This window comes from Lissotriton vulgaris, chromosome 6 (assembly GCF_964263255.1).
Source record: "Lissotriton vulgaris chromosome 6, aLisVul1.2, whole genome shotgun sequence".
NCBI classification, from domain to species: domain Eukaryota; kingdom Metazoa; phylum Chordata; class Amphibia; order Caudata; family Salamandridae; genus Lissotriton; species Lissotriton vulgaris.
The window spans coordinates 1102554501-1102571978 of NC_141694.1; the positions used below are offsets into that span (position 1 = coordinate 1102554501).

The 17478-nt window shown below is 40.9% G+C and overlaps 1 protein-coding gene across 1 annotated transcript in view; it reads left to right on the top strand.

The window, feature by feature from the left end:
- FUCA2 (alpha-L-fucosidase 2) overlaps positions 1–17478 on the top strand; it is a 245501-nt gene that overhangs the window by 57154 nt on the left and 170869 nt on the right. Inside the window, exon 2 of the mRNA XM_086927169.1 lies at positions 12999–13186. Coding sequence (XP_086783295.1) covers positions 12999–13186 — 188 coding nt within the window. The remainder of the gene's footprint in view (positions 1–12998; positions 13187–17478) is intronic.

Below are 17478 nucleotides of genomic sequence, written 5' to 3' on the forward strand. Positions count from 1 at the left end.
GGCAACGGCTTCAGGGTGTCTGCTACCTATTGATGAGTAGAACGAATATCTTTAGTCAAAGCATACAAAAGGGTCAAAACAATTTCTTATCTCAAAGTGCCACAAACATTTGCTGGGCGGTGTGCATTTGAATGAAGAAAACATCTCAGGCCTATCAATAAATTTGTGCTAACAATATGTAATATAGTACATGTTTGACTGTTCCACTATATTACCTGTGGTCGGATGTACGCATTTATTCTAAGAGAAGAGAAAAAATAAAACAACACAGACATGTTGCATTCCCGCAAAACATTTCCTTGAGAATCCTCAAAAAAAGGGAATTTCAAAACGCTATTCCTATAGCATGCACACAGCGTCTACTTTGTGAACCCTCACTGTTGTGCAAAACATCAAACACTTCTAATATTCACTTTTTTTTTTTACTCGTGACCATTCTCATGTACTATGGGAAGCAGCAGGAAACTAACTTCTACAAAGCTATAATTGCAACAGAAAAAATATTTTGCTGAGGATATTTTGCTGAGGATCAAACAAGTATCTTTCACCTTTTTCACTATGTAGACCATGTCTTGTGATGGTCGGGTGGAGAAAACAACACAAAATGACAAAACGCATCAAGAAGAGGAAGCTTGGGTATACATAATGAGAGAAGAGAGTTTCAAGCTGGCAGGTAGTATGGAAAATCCTTGTAAATATACATGACGTTAAGGGTGGCCTCTTTTAACATATGTGGACTGAATAACGGAGGGAAAAGGCAGACGGCTGCAGCTATGCTAAGGATGTTAAGGCTGGACGTGGTATGTCTCCAAGAGACTCATTTTATGGGGAAGGATAAATTCATGCTGGAACAGATGGGGTATGATGTTCTTGCTCATACAAATCAGGATAGTAGGACAAGAGGAGTCGCTATCCTGGCTAAAAAAATATTTCACTCATACAAAGCCATTGAAATTCCCCCGTTATAGTTAGTTCAGCTAACTATAACACGCGCGCCTGCAATGCACTGCTGATGACATCACATATTATATCACTCATGACGTGGTCAGTGGCATCACTCATGACATCACTGATGACATCATCCAGTGAATGTGTGTCTTTCTGAAAAATAAAAGAAAAAAAAGTACAGAACTATTGTTCCCTTCAAAGGTCAAATAAGGAAACATTAGTCTGGGGCGTCTTCTCTAATAAAGACTATCAGTTTATTTTCACAGACTAGCTAATAAAGAACTAGCAGTGTGCCCGCATAACTTTAAAACCCAACACTTGTAAAACAAAACTACCAACATCAAATTCCCTTTTTAGAGCAAAGCAGAACAGGCTAATAAAACTTGGAGAAGAGGAGGGAGCAATGTACATGTTACCTATTCCTAATTCATAGCATTACCTATTTCTAGTTCATAGGAGAGCTAGCGGAACGCTAGCTACCACCCCCATTTTTGACAGAAGGAAATCTGAAACGTATTTCTCTTCAGTCAAAACCATCAACCCCCTCTGCCCCCCTGAGTGTAGCACTGGGCAGAAACAAAATTGTAGGAGATACATAGCACTTTTGAGAGGGCTAGAAACACATGTACAAATGTCATTGCCATGAAATAATGTGTGTGCCTATTAATATCGAGAATTCATTCTTATCATTTATCCATTGCAAAACACACAACCTCTATTGAGACCTTCTATTCCCATTAAGGAGTAAGGACAAGGGAAAGTATAAAAAAATCCCCCATAACCAGGCACTATGCGCCATTCATTAGGGAAATGGCGGCAAAAGGGAAATCTATAAAGGAACAACCATGTAACAAAATGGACATACACTGCTAAAAGTGCTGTCTATAAAATTTGAGGGCCAGAACAAATTCCCCACAGAGGAACCTGTACTTGTTATCAAAAATGAATTTGTCAAAACAATACAAAACAGAAACAAGCATACCAAAGCAGCAAGTATAGTGGCTGTGCCAAGCACAGAAAACATAGACGAATCCCAGCCACACATGCAAAGGAGCTGTGACACAGAACACAATGCCATGCATGCAGCTCAAAACCCAGTACGCATTTTGTGTCGGCCTTAAAGTCCATCAACATACCTACCACGCTGAACAGAACAAACAATGCACAATAAGCCAAAGAAAACATAAAACTCACAATATTCACATGCGTATATCATAAAATAATACGCAATAATACATATACCAAACACAAAAAAAAACACAAAAGGGAAACACAATATTAGTTACTCAGAGGACTATATCCTTCTCATGCATGTCATGCATCATGCGGTGTGGTGTCAGTGCACATGTAATCCATCTTTAACACAAAGTTGCATCAATACTCACCATAACACAGAGATAATATTTCCTGTTGCCCTGAAATGAAACGAATCAAACCACAAAAAAAAAAAAAGAAAAACAACACACAAAATATTGGACCAAAAAAGCAACCACTTAGTAAAAATACCCTGTATAAATACTCACCTTAAACCCATTCCCGGAGCTCATTCAGACCCTCACATCCTTTAAATATAAAAAAGGAAACCTGTTTCTTTGTCTTAGACAGGACGAATCCCCAATGTCCAGCCAAAAGAACAAAACATGTAGCAGTATTGAAAATCACATGACTAAATTATGATAACATTTAAGACAGCATCAAAAGACAAAAGATATACATGTGCTTTCCATGCGTAAAACTGTTATTCTTGTAATTAAAGGTACCAAATCTTTTTTCTGCACAGACATCTTACTTCTGGGTGAAATCACAGCTCTAACTGTGTTATGTTAATATATTGACATTTGCACAAACACACTCTGCACCTAAATGTTATCAGGGCCCATCTGCAATGGTGTCCTATGGACAAACTGCATACAAAGACTTTTATACAAATCCAATGTATACATGCATATATACATTCCCACCAGACCATTTTTATGAGCAACACAATCAATAATAGATACCTACCCTCACATGATCAGTTCTCTCCACTAGGGATCCACTAGCAAAAACACTAATCAGTATGCCCATGAGAGACCCCCCCCTACTCAGTATTTATTCAAATAGAAAACCTGTATACCATGACATGGACCAACACTGAAACAAAATATCTGGTAAATTAATTTTTCTCAAGACAATCCTTCTTTTTTCAGACTTGTCCAAATGAAATAACCTGTTGAAAATTATTCATAAGTTTGTTACTGATACTAAATCACATGTGTTCTGAACAACTCCTTCATACTTTAGTCTAAACCAGCATTTTGCACTAATAATTATGCAGACTCGCTCTAAATTCACAATTCACATGGCTCCAACTGTGTATCTCTGCCTGTCCGTGCCAATAGCTGGGCCTCCTAGCCCCCCCCCATAATCTTCTGTCTGTGCTCTGCGAACCCATTGGAATGCTGTTATCACACAAGGTCACCGCTGCTCTGCTCACATGCTCAATCTTTCTATTTAACCCTTCCAGAACGGATAGAATTCACACACTGTCATAGTAAACCTTCCCAGCCCAGAGTCCCAAATTCATTTTCAAAGTCTTCCTTTGTCGTTCAGAAAATGCATCTCACACTTACCATCTTCCAAGAGCTAAGAATTCTGGGCTGCTCGCCAGCCTTCCTAGCCCCCCCTGGCATTCAGCACCAAGGCCAAATCTGCTTCGCAGTCTGTGCTTGACGCTCAGGCGCTGACAAAGCCAAGAAGCCTTTCCTAACTTTTCCGACATGCCAGATTTTAAAAAATACATTTCTCTTCCTCCTAACTTTACACACTTTCTACATTTCTATTAATATACATTCTGATTACTGGTAATCAAATCCTCATTCTTTTCTTCATCTTCTACTGTTCACAAATTAAGGGGATGAAAGAAACCAACATTTTTTTCATAGAGCACAGCCCTGCATGCATTTTTACACTACATAAAAAAAAACACACTGATAGCCAGGCGCAACCATCTCAGGTAGCTCACAAGGACCAGACAATTAACTCATGCAAAAAGATGCACTCACTTCATTCAAACAAACATTTACACAAACAAAAGGCAACCCACAGACTGCTCTCGAACCGGATCAATTATAACCAAATCATATTACATGAAATACATACCGAATCCTCTTAATCACTGCTCACATTGCCCCTGAGCCCATACAAGCACATTTAAATAGGAACGCCTTGCACCTTTCAAATATACACATTTTGTCTTCTTTTAAAACTAAACTGTTGATCTGTCCATATTCTAGGCTATCATAAGTCCTCATATCTGTCTTTGCTGAACCTCTCTCTGCCACAACCTTAGGAATTAAACATGCTCTGACAGCTGTACATAGCGAATATTAAACAAAATCAGGATAAATCTATATTCACATACATCTTAGAATTAAAAGAGTCTTTTACAGGAGCGGGTTGGCTCTCGGCCAATCTGACATCAGTTGAACTGCAGCAACACCTAAAACATTGCAACTTACTGAAACGCTGCATCTTGCACCCTCAATCAAACACCACCAAACTCACTCAATCAGATACCGCCAAGGAACCCACACATACCCGGACACAAAAGACCAAGCAACTATCTCCACACACAACCACTTACATTCGCCCACGCACATACATCCTATGCATTAAGTCCCTGCCAAACACGTGTTACCATAATGGGACAAGGCCCGTCGACCAAGTCCTGGGGAAACTGGACCCTACCGCAGACCGAACAGTACACTAACTGTTCTGAGGATGGAGAACACATCCACCACCCGGGTGGCACTAAGGATCTCTGCGCACTTTACCACAGGGGACCCAGGACCCACTCCCGCCGAACCGCCACCCTAGGGGTTCGGGGTGAGTTCCGGAGCCCATCCGCAATGAGCCACGCCTCCACCACAGTACCACCCGGTCGGATGACCAAAAACAAATGTCCTCCCAACCTCCATTAAGTCTGTCAGAGCACCACTCGCACTCTGAGTTCCCCGGAGCACACTAGCCCCAGGAGCGCACCGGCTCCTTTACCACTAGAGACACACTGGTCTCTTAACCACTGGGGACACACTAGTCCCTGGAGCACCCTAGCTCCTTCAATAACCAGTCGGACCACTCACCTCCTGTTCGCGGAACCCGACATCCACTGTTCTCCACAGCCGGCTGCTGGCTGCTGGGACCAACACGGTCAGCTCCAAAGTTCCGCCTTCTGGACCCCGGCGCAGGATCATGAACCGGGACCTCTCCTGATCAGCAGGGTGGGGCAGCGCTGCGAGAACCAAGCTCGGCATCAAAGTGGGTACCCAGACCCACCGTGCCGACCAGAGGGTCCCCGGCCTTCTGCTACCCACCTACGGGTGAGAAAGATCCTTATCGCGGAGTGCCTGCTCGGGCGCCATCTGATAAGTGTGGCTCAAATCCACCTGAGCGACTTACCTCACTCATCTATCACTAACAATTAAATAATCCAGCCAGGCAGTGGAGAAGAATTAGACACATATTTATTTATCTAATATTCATCTGCAGATGGGCCCTGTCAGTTCTACACCCCAGAGAGTGCATTGAGAGGACTGAGGACTCTCCTCACAGCAATACAATATATCATAGCATGGCAGCGTGAAAACACGCCCAGACTGGAAAAGTACTGGGCTCAGCAGAGGGAGAACAATTAGCTCATACATTGGGCATCTGCACCTGCGAAGGCAACACTGTTATCTTCCCCTCAAGGCCACAGAGCCGAAGCTCTGAGGAAAGAAATGCTGAAACAGGGACTTTCTGCTCATAAGGGAGGGGGGGAAAACTGTACCATGAGACATTGAGCTGCAGAGCAAATGTCAGCATTAGAAATCTGCCTGTCATAGGCAAGCTTCTTATTATTATAAGAAAGTATACAAAATTATCAACAATGGGACCCTAACAGATAGAAGGCAATGTACTACAGCAAGACTTCTAACTTAGAAGGCAAAAATAAGACAAAAGCTTAACCATTACAGAAACAGTTCTATCCAAATGAAGCTTGCATATAAAGAAAAATAGCTCAGTGGGTTGCAGCACATGAATAATAGGTTGTAACTGCATATTGATTTATGACACATTAGGCTAACATATGTACAACATCATTTAAAGGAAAATTACAATCTATCAACGTCTTCACATGAATGCACTTTTAAACCTCGGGTGCAAAAACCAACAAAAGGGCAATGTCTTGTGAACAATGAAAGGGGTGTTATGCACACCGTTATTTCTCTGGTTACTCCATATTTTCAACTGTGGCAAGTTGCGTGCGAAACTGGGCCTATGCCTTGCCCGTGGCACCTCATGTTAAACCAAAAATGTGGGGAGCGTGGTAAACGCTCCGCTCCCAGAAGCACTGCTTGTATGGATCCACGATCCTACAGATGATTCTACTGAATACTTTCTCCTCTTGAATTCATAATAATCCACAGATTTATTCGAAATATATAATGTTGTCTTTTTGTAATCCACATGTATGGCGTCTTGCATTTTCAATACTTCCCATATTCAAGTGTGCCCACAAGGACCTCTTCTTAAGCACATACAAAAATTGCAAGGAATTGTTCGAAGCAGCAGTTCTTTTATTCAACCCAATGCATTTCGGGCTTATCCAAGCCCTTCATCAGGGGTAACTGTAAGTGAACATTTCAAAAGAAACACCGTAACTACATTTGCTCCGTATAACATGAAAAATCATTACAACATCTGTGTTTAAGAAGAGGTCCGGACGGGCACACTTGAATATGGGAAGGATTGAAAATGCAAGACGCCATACATGTGGATTACAAAAAGAAAACATTATATATTTCGAATAAATCTGTGGATTATTATGGATTTAAGAGGAGAAAGTATTCAGTAGAATCATCTGTAGGATTGTGGATCCATACAAGCAGTTCGTCTGGGAGCGGAGCGTTCACCACGCTCCCCACATTTTTGGTTTATCATGAGGTGCCACGGGCAAATCATACGCCCAGTTTCGCACGCAACTTGCCAAAGTTGAAAATATGGAGTAACCACAGAAATAACAGTGTGCATACCACCCCTTTCATTAGAACATAAGATGGAGCATCCACTTTATGTGTGGATCCTCACAGGGAAGGATCCCGTTGTTATCTGTCCTAGTATGCATGTGGAATGTGTGTTACTGAGATCAGGAAATACAAAGATTAGGCATGGCACACAAGTGTGCCACAAATTCCATGTACCAAATGTACGTGCTAATAGACACTTTTAACATTAGATCATACAACTATATCAACTAATGGTCTCTCATATATTGTATTCTGCCAGTTTGATCTAAACTTTAAAATTTGTGCTTCAAGTTCTTCTACTAAACCTGCAATGATTTGAAAAACAAAGACCTAATTTTAGGGGAATTTTGAGTCAGATGTACTAAGAGATTTTGTGATCGCAACCCAGTAACTCGCATAATTACAAGATTTGCAACCACAAAATTCCCTTTTCCTATTGCCTTATTCTGATTTTGATGAGCCGCAAAATGAGGTTAGCAAGCTGAAATAAACCACAATTTTGAAGTCGCATGAAAGAGGTTTTCCTTACAAATTATGAATTTCTATGGTATGTATCAATGGTTTGAGACAGCAATTCCTGTCGCAAACCATTGATTGGTTACCGACTGGTTTGCAAAGGGGAATGGGTCCTATTTGGACCCCTTTCTGTTTGTGAATCAGGGTGGCAGCTTTGGAAGAAATAGGTAGTGATCCAGGGGCGCTCCCCTGAAGTTTTCCAGAACATATTTTCTTTTGCAGACCATAATCCCTGTGATTACAGCCAATTAAAGGTTGTTCGCAAATTGTCACCTGCCCAATGAATATTAATTAAGGAGGTTGTTCTGCAGCTCGCAGCAATTTGTTATGCCGTGAACCAACCTATTAGTACATAGGTCAGTTCTCAAAGTCCGATTCCATTAATAAAAAATCGGTGTTCAATTTGAGACCACTTTATGCAGATGGAATAATAGTGCATCAGACCCAAAGTATGCAGATTTACTGAGACGTTATTACAGTTTTTTCCTAACTCATATTCTGCAATGTGGAACAAGAAAAAATCACTAAGAATATCCTGATTTTTTTTTTTGTGTCTAGGTTAAAATTTGTTTGAGTTACTTTTGGACAGGTGCATGGGAGATTAATACATCTTCATATAAGTACAATTTGAGAACATTTACTTATGCCTATTTAGTATGTGTTCCAAGTCGGTAAAACAAGATTAAGATCCGCTGCTCAAGTACCAATGCATCAAAAGGATCCTCCTTTAAGCCCATATACATGCACGGACAAAAATGAGTCAATGATGTTAAATAATGTAAGAAATCATGAGATGATAAATGAACTAGGCATTTTAAACAATAATGTCTTGGATTTTTTACACTTACCTCCGCAATCAACCCCTTATGTGATAATTTTGAAAAATGTTCCTAAAACAAGGGGGGCCAGGAAAGAATGATATGACACATTAAAAAATCAGGTGGTGCACTGGATCGCAAATAAGTCAATTTTTAATATTGACCTATTACAGAAAAATATAATGTTGAGAAGGGTAAGCTGGGTAGGGAAATCAAGAAAAGACTGCAACGGGGATTGTGTGGTAGTTAACTTCCGTAGCAAGGAATTGGTGGGTAACTTGCTAAATCCTCTTGGCGAGTGTATGGCTGAATCTAATATATATCAGGGGGTAAAGATCACAGCTCTCCCACTTGGCTATTTTTATAATCCAAGGAATGAGCAATATCATAACTGTAATAATAATTTGGAAATACCAGAAGTTATGGGAATTACCCCTTCAGTAAATAGATTCTTTCCACTAAGCCAGCTTAGGGGCCTAGATTGACATAGAATAAAAACTAGAGATGATCAGAAAGCCCACCTGCTTGAAAACAGGATAATATTTGTAAATGAGAGTGGGCCATCTGTAACAAAAGTTTGTGGTAGGAAGACACTTTATGATCAGCAGCCCATAGAAAACGAAAAGGGGAAATGGGTATTGAACAAGTGTCGTAAAATAGGATAACACAAGCAAATGAGAGTGGGCTATCAGTAAAAAATGCTAGCCGAAGGATAGTACTTCATGATCAGCCGCCCTTAGTACATGAAATGGGGTTAATGGGCATCGAACATATGGCCAGTGGAAGCCAATCTGCCCAAGAATATTTAAGTAAAATGTCATGGAATGTGGCAGGGGTTAGATCGAAATTAAATGATAAGGAATGGCTGAAAAAACTAGAGAATCATAGTGTAATTATGCTACACGAAACGTGGCATATTGAATCCTTTTTTTATAAATGGCTACCAAACTATACGTACACACGCCATACCATCTAGGATGGGTCGCGCAAAAGGTGGTATTGGAGTTGTAGTATCATTATCTTCTTCCCATGTTATAATAAAATCATATACTAGTTCACAATACTATCAATTTATTTTTCTTAAAACTGACGGGAAACAGTCCATTGTTATTATAAATTACTATAATAATATTTTTGATAAAACTAGATTTAAGGTGATTAATTCCCTAGAAAAAGATCTTTACAATTTCTTGATAGGGTTGGGGGGTGATTATTTGTTTGTATGGGCTGGCGACTTCAATATAGCTAAATGTAGAGTTGTTGTTGAGGAACAATGTGGACATCTGAGTGACTGTGGAGACCCCATCTCGCATTTTCCCCACGATACATATGGAGAAGCCATTAATTCTGTTGTCAACAAATATGATTTGGCAATCTTGGATCTAAAGAGTGAAGACCAACACCACCCCCCCATACTTATGTTGGTTCCAGATCTTCATCAACAATCAACCACTTTATTATTACGACTACTATATGGAACTAGTGCGTTCCTTTTTAGTCTATGAATGCCTCATTAGTGACCAAAACCCCCTAGTCCTGATTTTAGAGATAAAATTAGACAAAATTAGGGAAGGTATCAGAGGAAAAAATTGAGCCTTATGGCTCCAATGGAGTTTCCATTAAGTGTTCGGGAGTAAACCCTTCCCTGTTTTTTGAAAAAATTACAGAGAAGACACAACATGAAATTGATATTTGCTTAGATGATACAGCAACTAACTCAGATATCATTGGCGCATTTTCTAATATTATAACTTAAATAGCTAATGACTTAAAAATAAAACAGAAGTCTAAAACATACAAACAAGAACCTAGATTGTTTAACAAGGAATGTGCGAGTTTGAACAGGGAATTAAAAGGAATTTTAAAAACTAAACCTAGGAATACAGCTGGAATAAAAGAACTAAGCCAGGAAAAAAGAGATCCAAGAAGAAGCCTGGGGGAAACTAGTTCAAGCGGCAGCAACCCGGGATACAACTCTGTTCTGGCAAACAATCAATTACCCCTTTTTTAAGGATACCACTGCTGTAAAAATAAATAACCTAGTGCCCGTTGAGGGTTGGATAACCCACTTTGGAAACATTTTTAAACCAGGAGGGATCGATATTCTACAAAAAAAGGAAAAAACATTCTTAACCATAGAGCCAGCAGGGATGCCCCAGATAACTGTAGATGAGATAAAAGGAGCACTAAATAAAAGTGCAAGTGGCAAAGAAAGCGGCTGGCCCAGATGGGGTCCCTATCGATGTTTTTAAATGTAATATCGAATTTTAGTCAGCAGTCCTACAGAACTTTTTTAATGCAACCCTTGACGGAAAACTGCCCATATCTTGGGTGGAAAGTATTATGGTCCCTATTTTTAAAAAAGGGAATAGAGGAAACCCAAAATGCTACCGGCCCATATCCCTCTTAGATTCAACTTCAAAATTGATGGTGAGAGTATTGTTGGGTAGACTAGAATCTTGGGCCTCTGAAAATAATATTCTTTCAGAGGCCCAATATGATTTCAGGAGAGGGATAGGAACAATTGAACAATGTTTAAACTTGGATCTCCTGGTGGGTAAATATACTATAGCTAAAGGGGGCAGTTTACATCTCTGTTTCGCTGATCTCACCAGTGCTTTCGACCTAGTTAATCACGAAAAACTGTGGCGACTGTTGGTTGAGATAGGAGCCCCCAAAGATATTGTTGTTTACCTATCTCAAATTTATACTTTTCTTCTATCCAGAGTTCGATTTGGGCCAAAGGGGGAGTGCACGCCAAATTTTAGGGTAACACGAGGAATTAGGCAGGGGTGCGTTTTAGCACCCCTACTTTTCTTATTGTATATAAATAATGTTGATCGCTGTCTGCAAAATATTAGTGCTGATGCACCAAAAGTGGGATCCCGACCAACACCAGTGTTACTCTATGCAGACCATGCCGTCCTTATCTCAAGGACGGCAAACGGCTTGCAACGTTTGATTGAAAAATTTGCACTTTTTATGACTGGAATAGACCTCAAATTAAATTTTACAAAAACCTTCGTTATGACTTGTGGCAGGAAAAAAAGAATGATTAAACATCATCACGCGGATGGTATTATGATTGAAAGGGTTTCAAGTTTTACTTATTTGGGTCTACTCTTTAATGAAAACGGGACATGGGGACAACATACTAATTTAGCAAAATTTAAAACAATTCGAAGCATGGAAGGCATTTTTAGATTTTCTGAAAAAATAGGGAATAAACCTGTGAGGGAAATTATCTCTTTATATAGATCAAAAGCAGTTTCAACTGCTTGTTATGGTGCAGCATTATGGGGGAGAGCTAGTGCAGTAACCCTCCAAACACAGGAGAACAAGTTTTCAAAACGACTGATAGCTGCTCCAAACTCAACACCTAATAGCTTAGCTCTTAGAGAATTGTCTGTCCCTTATATTAGTGACTTCATAAAAATAGCCGGTTTAACACTATGGCATGGGATTTGGTCACGCGAAGAAGCTAGGTTTACACAGAATACAATATTAGACTGTCTGGCCTTAGATAAGAGAAGAAAAATAGCGTTGCTGGAATATATACAATCGCTCTTAGAAAGTTGTAATATCAAGTTAGATTGTAAAGAACCAATGCTAATCATAGAACACAGTAAGAAAGAATTGAAAAGCAGACTTACTGTTGCCATGGATTTAGTGAGGGAGGGAGATGAAATAAAAAAACATAGTGTTACATCTTACTATGAACGTCCCTTCTTCATGTGTTAACAACCCTTACTTGTTATCTTAAGAAATTTCCAGCTAAGGTTCTATTTTACTAGATTGAGACCAGGTAGTCTACATTATTTGGTTGCATTCCCTGCAAAAAGGAAAATGTACCATTTACTACCAAATTCCCCATGCGATTTTAAATCGCCACAATCAAAGTTGCACTTTATTCTATTTTGTGATTTTTATAGGGACATTCGTAAACTTACTCTGAAACCTATTTTTAAAACAAATGTATACTACCATTATAAGCAAGCTTTTAATATCATTTGTAGCTTGGAGAATGAAAAAATTATGAATGCTGCTTGTAAATCTGTCCAAATGGCAATTAAGAAAAGAAAGACCTATTCGTATTTGAAGATTTTAATGTATGAAAATTATGAAAACTAATGATCCTTAGATTAATTGCGAACTAATGAGATTTTAAATAGTATTTATTGAATTACATTTTGGTTTTAATTAATTTGGACTGTATTCGTATAATGATAACGATTGCAAATTATATACTTGATATCTTGTTTTTATAGTATGCTTTTATGGTCATGGCAAATGTACCGAATAAAGCTTTTTAAATTTGAGTTCCACCTGTCCAACTAAAAGGAGCTATGTTTTTTGACAAAATCTGATTAGAATATTGGATTATATAAAGATTCTTGTCTGATGAAATAATTATCTAGAATAATAATCTTTGCATTCAATTTAGAGGGTACATTTTTGAGTTCCTTAGGTGTATGTTTTGAAGTTGTTTTGCGGTCTGAGGCTCTGCATATGTATTATTTACTTCAGGCTGGCGGATACTGTAAGCCGCTTACTATTCCTATATCTGCCCTAAATTTTTAATCTGCAGCATTCTTGGAAGTTAAATTTGTTTAAGAGATGTGGTTTTAGGCACTTTTAAAACGACTTTTGTTTTCCTTTCTAATAGGTACTATTGGCGAGGACAAAAAGCAAAGGCATATGTGGAATTTATGCAAATGAACTACAGTCCAGATTTCACCTACGAAGACTTCGGTCCCATGTTCACAGCAGAGTTCTATGATGCTGACGAGTGGGCAGATCTCTTTAAGGCTTCTGGTGCTAAATACATTGTCCTGACTTCAAAGCATCATGAAGGTAAATTATATATTTGTGACCAAGACTATCAGGTACTAACCATTACTGATCATGGCTTCCCCTTTATAGCTGAGAATAGTACTTCATTTAGTTGCCATTTGTAAAGCACAGTGGGGGCATACACAAGTCTGTGTAGCTGAAATCTTTGACATCAACTTAAAGACTGTTTCAAAACCAGTGTATTGCTACGGTACTTCTGAATCACTAATACTTTAGTGTTGATTAAGATATATTCAGAACTAGTTAGTTGGAAATCACTGGTCTGTATTTGGCAAACCAGCTTATGTTCTAATAGGTCGGTTCGCCAAATATCGAGTCGCAGTAGGTCGCAATTTGACCTACCTCATGAATATACATGAAATATATCACAAATTGCAACTTAGTATGATTCACTGCCATCACGGAAATAGTGGCCTGCTTTGGTCAGACCAGGTCTTTAATTGCTTTTAATTAAGGTACGTTTTTTTTTCTTTGAAGCATCCCGTCTGTTTTCATTGAAGGAAAATGGGATTTAGTTAAAAGAAAGTGTAAGCAGTGTTCCACAGGACCGCTGCCCGAACTTAAAAAAACATATTTATTTCAACATTTTAAAAGGGTAATGGGTCCCTATGGGAATGTTGTTAATGGCTTATCTTTGCAGTCCTTACAGTATTCATGCTTTGCAACCAGATTTAATTAGAAAAATATGAATACATACCATTTTGATTTGAAATGTGGAAGGGACCCCCTCAACACGCCTTTCGTTGCAAACCCAAATTGTGATTCGGAAACGTGTTAACAAATCACAATGTTAGTTTTGGACATACCAAAAGGGTTTTTCCCGATTGTAAATGGTCTAATTTTGCAAATTGGACCGTTTGCAAATGCAAAAAGGCTGCTGACATTGGACCCTAAATGTTAACGTGGAAACAATGTATTTATCTTTCTTCAAAAGGTTTCAATGTTATTTGTAAGACTTTTTTAATAAAGCATGATGTATACAAAGGTTTTATAGGGAGTATGTGCTCCATGTGCAGCTTTTTTCTTTGTTGCTGCTATGCATGATTGCTACAAGTTAACCTGCTATTAATAACATTTGAATTTGGCTAAGATGAAATAAGTAAGATGGAATGAAATTAAAAGAAAAACTAAAGCCAAGGGGAGTAGAAGTAGGTTTCTTTTTGATTTCTTTAATGTTGATTTAATTATCTAAACTCAGCCAATGGCGCTCAGTTTTGCTGCTTATATGCCCCCCCCCCCCCATTCTAACTTTGATTAGTCACTTGCATCCAGGTATTCCTATACCAGGGTGTGTTTTTCATGTTTGCAGATTAACTTGAGGCCTATCTAAAAATAATCAAGTTGAATAAGGTTTTGTTTCTGCAAAATCAGAGCGGACTGTGATAAGTGCCTTGAAACATCCAGAATTCTTAAAGCAATCAGTGATTTTGCATTGCTTCCATCCAACTATGGATGGGCCGTGTATGGAGCTCATTAAAATGTTTGCAGTACCACTGACTCTGAAATTGCTAGGATTGTTTCTAGCATAATAGGAGAAAGCTGTATTGGCCCTGCTTACCCTCTCCATCCCAGACTGCATGAAACATGTATTTGGGTGTTTCATGCCCCAAACAAAATCCTAAAAACTGTTGTTCAGATGATTCCCCTTTTCTTATAAAAAAACAACACAAAAATTCTTGCAACGATATTGGCCACTTGCATATCTAGAGTTATGGCTAAACTGGTTTACCCACATCAATTGGGTTAATTTCTAGAAGATCACAGCTTGCCTTATCCATCAATTATGTAATATGACAGCGGGTGGTGAAGACCATGCTGAATTGTGAAAAAGGTATGAATTCAATATCCTGGGTCTACCTCCTTCACCCTCTGGGACGTTGGCCCACATTGTGTGAGCTTAGCAGTACTATTATATGAGCTGGTAGGCTGAAGGTGAACATACTTCATTCCTGCTAATTCAGCTGCAGCCTGGCACAATGCAGAAGGAGGACCGTTTTGTTCCTAAGGAAAGGAAATGTCTGTCAGCACCTCATTTGGCTTGATATTTCATCATGAAATGACAACGCTTTGGTGAGATACTTTCAGCCAGTGCAAAATAACTTATTTTTAGTGAGTAAAAAAACCTTTAATTTACAAAATATTGAGAGGGGACCTTTAAATGAGACATTTTCATTTCTGCACCAAATGCCTCTTGTGCATTGTAGGTTAGGATACTCTAGTCTGTGTTTAAAAGTGCTGTTGCAGGCTTGGCACACAGGCAAGCGCGGTTAATGTTTAAATGATGTGTACACTCGGTATCACATGTTTGAGATCTGGAGCATGAAGTGTAATGTTTCTTTCTACAGATTACATTCTCTGATTGTGTGCTATCTAAGAAAGCCTTCTCCCGCTATACTCCTAAGACCCTGCACGAAAAATGACATACTTTATTTCATCAGAGTGACCCTCTTCTTACCTTCCCTCCTCTGCATACCTCTATCTCTGATTATAGACTCCTCTCAATCGCATGCCTGTTTCTCTTAATATTTCTTAATGTAACTCTGCAATTGGCCGAAACATCCTTTTGTATATCACAAGCTATCCTCTTTAAAACCCTATCCCTGTATCCTAACATTACCTAATCTCCACCAGCCTATTTACCTCACCAAGCATTCACTTGAAACCACATAGCCCCCACTAATGATCACACCTACCTGGTATTATATAATCTATCACAAAAACTGTAATAAATGCATGTTTTTTTCTTTCTTAAAAGCACTTGACCAATTCACAATAACCTACATTAACTACTGTTTTAACCCTTAACCTTGGGTTCCAGAGTAGCGTGCTACCCACCGTAAAGTGCTTCAATGTCTTGTTGGGGTAGTAAGCTCTATATATACATCCAATTTCGGTTTGTTTCAGATTTGTGTTTGTGAATATGTTCAATCATTTTGATAAGTTGTTTGTTGCCACTATAGCGAATGGCCAAGGAAACAAAATTGTGCATTTCTTGTTCCCTAAGCCTGACTTTCTCTTTGAGAATAGCTGTTTTGCTTCCACCTTAAGGGACCATAGATGTCACCTCTGCTATCCTGTGTTGTGAATATAACAAGATCATCTTTGAGAGTAAGAAGGGGCGTGGCTTGGCCGGCTGCATGATGGCCACACTCTAAGTGGGCTCTGCCGGCCAAGCTCTTTCATCCGCAATAATCCTGCTGGCATTGTCGCATTTACCGTACCACACTGCCGAATCCTGAATCGGGGGAGCATCGCGCACCTACCTGTGACACTTTGGTGCTTCTATGTGCCCCCCCCCCGGCCGAGATCCTCTCCTCGTTGCCGGTGCTGGGCCTCTGCTCTGGGTGTCCGCCCGCACCTCCGCCGGAGCTGCTCCTGTGAGGCCACTGTACGGTGGTGCTGACGCCGGGGACCGGACGCTGCCTTCCGCGGTGAGTCGTGCCATTGCTGAGGGGGTTCGCCGGTGGGGCTGGGGGCCGCTCGCTGTGCGGCCTGGTCTGGTGGCACTGCGGCCTGGTTGTGGCCTAGTGTTCCTCCCCGGCCTCGCGTAGGTGAGGCGCCTCCTGTGCTAGGCTGTGCGTGCGGCGTACCCCCCTTGCCTCCCCCGCTGGTGTTTCCCCCTCGGTGAGTGCCGGCCGCTGCACCCTGCCTGACCTCTGCTGAGCGGCCCTGTGGTGATCGCCTGCCCCCGTGGTCGCGCCGCCCTGGGCGCCCTCTCATCTGTGCCTCGCTGAGGCCCACCTGCCACACCCGGCCCCCTGTTCAGAGGCCTGCTCTCGGGGGGTCGGCGGAGAGTCCGTTTCTGCCCCTCCTTCCTGCGACAATTCTAGGCTCCCGATTACCGGGGATTCGCCCGCCCGGGGACCGGCCTTGCTGCCTTGGTGGCGCCTCTGCGCTCTGTTGCTGCGCTGTGTGGACATCTCTTCCAAGTGGGGCCCCCAGAGGACTGGCTCCCTTGGGGGCCGGCTTTTGACGGCGACTGGGCCCTGCGGGTAGCCACTGGGACCCCACCCCACCCACTTCTGCCGCAGCCCTCCCGGGTGCCTGACGCTCTGCCACACTGCCCGCTGGTGTGCCCTTGGGCCCTCCACTGTGCAACTGCCCGGGCCGGCCGGAGGCCCTCTTCTGCTCACAACTGGGTCGCGACGCCCTCCACGATTTGCCACTCACAACTCTGTGGCTCCATGGGACTGTGTGGTACTCCTTCTGCCCTAGCAGAACATCCTGTTTTGTAGTGACCACGCTGCCCCGGTGCCCACTATATGCTGTTACTGCCCAGGGTGCCCCGCACC